The following is a 7,500-nucleotide window of genomic DNA, read 5'->3' as shown; positions in this document are numbered from 1 at the left end:
AGGAAAAATAAATGGAGTGAGGCCCCCTTTACACAAGAACAGTGTCCATAGAAAACGGCAAAATAAAGTACCGTTTGCTGGGGTCCGTTTAGACGAGAACGACGTTTTCGGGGGTTGAAAGCGCAACAAATTGAAAACACCTTCCAGAGTGGAAATCTTTGAAAATGCCGTCTCTTCCCGTCTCCAAAATCTGCAAAACGTGTGGCATCATGGCTCACGTGAGCTCACAACGCTTATGTTTAATTATATTGATGCAGAGCCGTAGGCGATATTTGGAGTTCCTAGAATGAGCAAGCGCTCCCTTGCCCCGCTCATCCTATGAATGCAAATGTAGCGACTAGCGATGGTGAATGTAAACCATGATGTAAACAAACAGCCTTGTGATCCAACATTCCTGACAGTTGGAGCGGCCAGATCGTATCTTCACTGTATGATCCTATCACACATTGAATACTGTTTCACAAACTGGTCTTGCACAGGTGTGACAACTCTCAAACCCATAGAACAGCTCTACAAGAGTGCACTCAAGGTGTTTGACAGGAATCCCCACTCATATCATCATTGTAACATCCTCCGGAGGCTCAATTTTTTTTAGCTTTGATAACTTTAACATTTTCAAACAGGTTGGGGTCATATACAAGACCCTACATGGTCTGTGCCCGCACCCCCTAAGTGAATTCATTAAACGAAAGCCCGATAGGGGAATCAGTACCAGAGCAACCACCAAAATGTCCTCTCAGTACAGGGTTGTGTAAAATGGAATGGACTTCCTCTGCGTATAAGGGAATGTGCTACATTTTCCTCTTTTAAATACAATCTGAAAAAATGGTTGCTTGAAAACCAAAGCTGCAACCATTCATGATTATTTTAGGTGTATTTCTTTTTTATGCTGTGTTCCCTATGTAATGTTATGTAAATGTATCCACCGTTTGCCTGTCTGTTTTCCGTTTTGTGTTTCTTGTGAGGACTGCGGATGAAAATTAGCAACTGTGCTATATCCGGTGTATTTACGTCCATGTGACGTCCATTAAGATGCATCGTCCTGTCCAAATAAACAAATAAAGTAAGTAGGAAGTAGATAAATAGGAAGTAGATAGGAAGAAGTGGTTCTTGTACATGGGGCCTGGTCTACCTGGCAGTCTGTCACCGCCACCTAGCCACCTGGCACCTGTAGCCTGGCTAATAAGCCAGACCGAATCAGCCGTTGGCAAAAATAAATTGCCTGCCGGCGGATTACGGTCTGGAGAGGCTCAATAGTACGCCCGTTTCCATCTAAAAGTGGCCTGAGTGTGGAAATATAATGACCCACTGGAGTGAGTGTGGAAATATAGTGGCCCTCTGGAGTGAGTGTGGAAATATAGTGGCCCTCTGGAGTGAGTGTGGAAATATAGTGGTGTGTGTGTGTGTGTGTGTGTGTGTGTGTGTGTGTGTGTGTGTACCCAGTATATACTCCAGATACTCCTTCGTTCTTCAGGATAGAGGCCAGGGCATGGAAACTCGTCTTGTATTCTTTAGCTTTAGATCCTGCACCGGCGAGCTGCATTCTGTTCTTCACCAGATCTAAAGGCTGGACGAACACTGTGGCACCCATCCTGCACGCACACACACACACAGGCACGGACACACTCACACACACAACAGGCACACACACACACACACACACACACACACACACACACACACACACACACACACACACACACACACACACACACACACACACACACACACACACACACACACACACACACACACACACACACACACACACACACACACACACACACACACACACACACACACACACACACACACACACACACACACACACACACACAGGAGATAATCGTCATGAATAATTTTCCTTCACATTGTTAAAGATAAATTAAAATGATTGACACCATAGTGCTACACGATTCTTGCTCAAATTTAGGAATTGAGATCGCATACTATAGGTGTCTGAATCTAGATCTTGATCTTTTGGATTCATTGTGCAGCACTGACACCATCAACACATGTCCTTCCTGACTTGTTTAATAAGGGGGCTTATACCCCCCCCCCCCCCCCCAGGAGTATAAGCCCTACACACAAAGTAGATTATAATACTATACAGCAGCATTCACGTAAAGAAATTACTCAAGGGTTACAGAGAGAGAGAGAGAGACAGAGACAGCGAGAGAGAGACAGAGAGAGAGAGAGAGAGAGGGAGACAGCGAGAGAGAGTGAGAGTGAGCGAGAGAGAGAGAGAAAGCAAAAACAAACTTGTTGAGTACTTAACATGTTTATAATTTTAAAAAAAATTAAATGTTAAATGCTTAACCAGCTGGACATGTTTCTCGCTCTCTGTCTCTCACACACACACACACACACACACACACACGCTGAGGAACCAGTTGAGTCTTTAAAGGTTGACAACATGGCTCAGAGGTCATGACCTTTACTGGGCAGTCTCTTACACAAACACACACAGACAGACAGACAGACAGACAGACAGACAGACAGACAGACAGACAGACAGACAGACAGACAGACAGACAGACAGACAGACAGACAGACAGACAGACAGACAGACAGACAGACAGACAGACCATTGTATGGACTGTGTGCTACTATTAGGCGTAATAAAAAGGTGTAATGTTTAACATTACATAAGGTTACAATGTTACATAACAATTACATAAGGTTTCCAATTGCATTGCATTGCATTCATTATTAGCCGCCGTTGAAGGGGTGTTCAACAAGGGAGTCCTCAGAGTCTTGTACATATAGTGGCAGCTAAATAAAACACTAAGGGTAGCCCACCTGCACCTGGCAGCTAAATAAAACACTAAGGGTTGCCCACCTGCCCCTGGCAGGCAAATAAAACACTAAGGGTAGCCCACCTGCCCCTGGCAGCTAAATAAAACACTAAGGGTTGCCCACCTGCCCCTGGCAGCTAAATAAAACACTAAGGGTTGCCCACCTGCCCCTGGCAGCTAAATAAAACACTAAGGGTTGCCCACCTGACCCTGGCAGCTAAATAAAACACTAAGGGTTGCCCACCTGCCCCTGGCAGGCGAATAAAACACTAAGGGTTGCCCACGAGCCCCTGGCAGCTAAATAAAACACTAAGGGTTGCCCACCTGCCCCTGGCAGGTAAATAAAACACTAAGGGTTGCTCACCTGCCCCTGGCAGGTAAATAAAACACTAAAACACTAAGGGTTGCCCACCTGCCCCTGGCAGCTAAATAAAACACTAAGGGTTGCCCACCTGCCCCTGGCGGGTAAATAAAACACTAAGGGTTGCTCACCTGCCCCTGGCAGGTAAATAAAACACTAAGGGTTGCCCACCTGCCCCTGGCAGCTAAATAAAACACTAAGGGTTGCACACCTGCCCCTGGCAGGTAAATAAAACACTAAGGGTTGCCCACCTGCCCCTGGCAGGTAAATACAACACTAAGGGTTGCCCACCTGCCCCTGGCAGCTAAATAAAACACTAAGGGTTGCACACCTGCCCCTGGCAGGTAAATAAAACACTAAGGGTTGCCCACCTGCCCCTGGCAGGTAAATAAAACACAAAGGGTTGCCCACCTGCCCCTGGCAGGTAAATAAAACTTTTTGACAGAGCTGTGTTAATACCAGGGGTATAAACTATTCACACACACATGGGGGGCCCCTTGTGATGCATTCAATTCATCTATTATGCCAATATATCGATTGACAATCCGGACAATAGGTGAATCGATCGAGAGGCTACTGTATCGATACAGAAATAAACGCCATGAATAATCTGGTTGACGCAGTGTTGCCAAACGTACCTCTGTTTAACATTATCAAAGCACCCCTAGCAAGTTGCAATGCATTCCCTTCCCAGACCCCTTGTTAGGATGTTTAGACCAAGCCCCCTGTGAGGGTCTCCAGCGTTGAAGCACTCGACCCTAGTGGTTGGAGCGTGAACTGCAGGCGGACCGGTGGATTTATTTATGGATTTATGACGAGTCAGTTTTAAGGAGTTTTGGAGTTCATTCCATGAAGTTGGGCCATTGACAGAAAAAGCTGTCTTGCCCAACTCTGTCTGGGCCTGAGGAATCTTGAGCCTTAAGAAATCACTAGAGCGGGTCTGATATATTTTATTACTCAATGGTTTAGACATCTATAAATGCACCAAGTCTCTGTATGTATGTCAGTGTGTAATTCACATAACTCGAGAACCTTTAGCTCCACCGGCTTCAAATTCGACACGCGCGTTCCACACCACAGCAGGGGGTGCAGTGCCCGGTGTCGAGTCGGTCGGACCGGCGGTTGTCCAGAACCGCCCCAAAAATGTCTCTGACCGGGCTCTGGACCGGGCCCCTGCCCACTGTCCATATATGGAACTGGCCTGTTCTGACCTCACAACACATATTTGGGCATGCCTGACAAAGAACTCCACAAGCTGGCTGCATATACTCCATATTTGGGCATGCCTTACAAAGAACTCAATACATGGGCATCAAAGGGAGACAGACATAATATCTGGGTGGGGCATGCATTTCCAACTTGCATCGTTCCAAGTAGGCCAGTGGGGGCACCGCAGGGGGTGCAGTGGCCGGTGTCGAGACGGACCTACGGTTGTCCATAACCGCCTCAAAAAGGCCTCCACACCCCCACAGGGGGTGTACTCCGTATGCATTTACAACTTGCATCGCTCCAAGTAGTGTGGGCCTGATAGTGCTTTATTGTATTTGTGCAACATGGTCATTATTATCGAATAAACGTTTAATCGAGATATATCAATATATATCGTATTGTGGGCTCTGTATCGTGATACATAATATCTATCGTGAGATCGACCACTACTAAAAATGCACGTGCCTGTCCTAAGTGTATCATCTGTAGCTAGCCAGAAATATCTTTACCTTTTGGAAACAATACAGAGAAAAGGGTTTTCTTCTGACATTAAAAATGTCATGGCAAATATTGAGGCATGACATTTTTTTGTCTCAACCTGGAATTTATAAATTCATTCATTCCTTCCTTCATCCCTTCATTCATTCATTCATTCCTTCATTCCTTCATTCATTATAATAATACTGTAGTGAATGGCACTAAATGCACAGTGCTGTCACCCTGGGTTACTTTATTGATTATTAGCCAGTGATGCTAAAAGACAATATGTACAGTACTTTATAATTAGCGTATGATACGGTCAAGAAGTAACCTACAGTGACAGCAGCAGCAGCACTAACTATAGCACAGTGAATGACATTTAAACAGTGTTGTTAGCATTAGCATCGTTACTAGCACAGTGAATGACATTTAAACAGTGTTGTTAGCATTAGCATAGTGAATGCCTTATATAAACAGTACAGTACAGTGTCAGTGAGTGCTGTTAGCATCATTAGCATCATTAGCATATATCCTCATATAACTCTCACCCAGCGAGTCCTCCGAAGAGGAACTTGACAGCCTTCGGGGAGGTCTTGGCTTTGGTGTCCGCCATGGTGTCTCTCTGGTCGGTCACTGGGCTGTCTGTCTCACCGCTCTGTCAGAGCCGACAAGGTGACACTGTGCCCTGCACAAACTCAACACACACACTGGGACTGTGTTGCCAGATTGTGTGGAAGAAATAAGCGACCAGGTCTGTGAAAACAAGCCCAAAATAAGCCACGGACTAGAGCCACATCATGTGCAGTGTGCACTTTATTGCCAACTTCTTGTGAGTTTGAGATATGCTATTTTCAAAAAGATCTTGATGAGAAAAAGTTAAATATTTGGAATAGGCCGATACTATTTGAAAGTTAAACATGTTTTTCTGATGGTCTGTCTGTCTGTCACATTGGGCTAATTTGTTAAATCCTTGTTCATGCAAATGATTGAGAATTGATTTAAACTGATTTTTTTTAAGCAAGACAAAATAACTACTTTTAAAACAAACCGCAACCAACTTTACAGAAAAACAAGCCCATAGTCGCTTATAATAAGCGGACATGGCAACACTGAGAGATTGGGACACTCCAGAGCGCGCACGTCGTCACGTCGACGTGAACCGAGCGGACTAATGGACCAATCTGGACTGGAGCGCTCCGCTCCGCGGGAACGCTGCAACTTGTATTAATAACTTTGTATTGTATTGTATTGTATTGTATTGTATTGTATTGTATTGTATTGTATTGTATTGTATTGTATTGTATTGTATTGTATTTTTTTTGTATTGTATTGTATTGTATTATTCATTCATATAGGTGAACAAAGCTCTGTTCATCTTACACAACATGAAACAATAAACAAACATAAGCAACTTAAAATAAGATAAATAATCAAAGAATAAACAAACAATCACATTACATTACAACAGGAAATATAAAAGAACACTTTGGATATTTCATATGAGAACCATTTAGTCTATCCTGCTATCCTGGTCCTTGAGGGGGTTCCACTCCTCACTGGTCAACAAAAACACCTTGAAGACCCTAACAGGAGCCCTCGTGGTTTCTTCGACTATGCATGAACCTCTTGGTACCACAGTACCTCAAAGGCCCTTAAAACAAGGCTCCAGACTTCCCAAAACAAACTGGTCAGACTACTACTGGGCCTTACCCCCGAACCCACCTCACCCCTGCCCACTTTGACAGGCTGGAATGGCTTAGGGTGACGACAGAGTACAGCATCTTGGAATGGGTCTAGTCCACAAGATTTGATATATACACCACCAAGATACCCTGCATGTAGGCCTACCTGTCTAAATACTTCCTTAAGAAGTCCACACCCACAGCTGTTAATGCCACCACTTATTATTTCTCAACTCAAAACCAATAAACAAAGTTACAAAAAAAAGAAGTCCACACCAACAAGGTAACAAGACAACTCACCCCCCCTTTTGCCTCTTTTGGTGAGTTGTCAGGACAACTCACCCTGAACGTCCGGACAACTCACCTGCAGGGGTGAGATGTCTTCACTTTCGGGGGTGAGATGTCTTCACTTTTGGCCACTTTCGGGGTGAGTTGTCTTCACTTTCGTTTGAGTTGTCCAGTATTCACCCACAACATCAGAGGGAGTTCAACAAACCAAGACTTTGTACACATGTGCAACCCAGATTCGGAACAAACAAAGGACTAAATTAATTTCGCTCCTATGCCACAAAAATGTGGAACGCCCTACGACATGTGAATCCCTTGACTCCTTCAAAACCGCTCTCAAAGGGCACCTACAGACGGCTGCCACAGTGAAATGCGGCCATAGGCCTATACTCGGGGCGGCTCGCAGTCACTCTCTCACACACACACACACACACACACACACACACACACACACACACACACACACACACACACACACACACACAGTGACTCTTGACGTCAGTGCTGCTTGGTCAGGGTCCGTTGGTTGCCCGGCGATTGAAAGCCTGGGTATCGAGGCTACCCGGCGATGGTCACCATACGAGTGTGTGTGTGTGTGTGTGTGTGTGTGTGTGTGTGTGTGTGTGTGTGTGTGCGTGCGTGCGTGCGTGTTCTGAACTGATTGATTATATGCTTAAATATG

At 45.0% G+C, this 7,500-nt stretch overlaps 1 protein-coding gene across 2 annotated transcripts in view; it reads right to left on the bottom strand.

Moving 5' to 3' along the window:
• slc25a11 (solute carrier family 25 member 11) overlaps positions 1 to 5,574 on the bottom strand; it is a 10,189-nt gene extending 4,615 nt beyond the window's left edge. Inside the window, exons 1-2 of one of the 2 annotated variants that reach the window (XM_079490413.1) lie at positions 5,397 to 5,574; positions 1,440 to 1,592 (exon numbers count right to left, since the gene is read on the bottom strand). In XM_079490413.1, coding sequence (XP_079346539.1) covers positions 1,440 to 1,592; positions 5,397 to 5,461 — 218 coding nt within the window. In that variant the 5' untranslated portion in view covers positions 5,462 to 5,574. The remainder of the gene's footprint in view (positions 1 to 1,439; positions 1,593 to 5,396) is intronic. The other variant, XM_079490412.1, reaches the window with a different exon arrangement.
• Positions 5,575 to 7,500: the final 1,926 nt, after the last annotated feature.

The sequence above is a fragment of the Electrona antarctica genome (genome assembly GCF_951216825.1).
Source record: "Electrona antarctica genome assembly, chromosome: 21".
Lineage (NCBI taxonomy): Eukaryota > Metazoa > Chordata > Actinopteri > Myctophiformes > Myctophidae > Electrona > Electrona antarctica.
The sequence above is the reverse complement of the archived record's forward strand: the minus strand, read 5'-3'. Positions and strand labels throughout refer to the sequence as shown.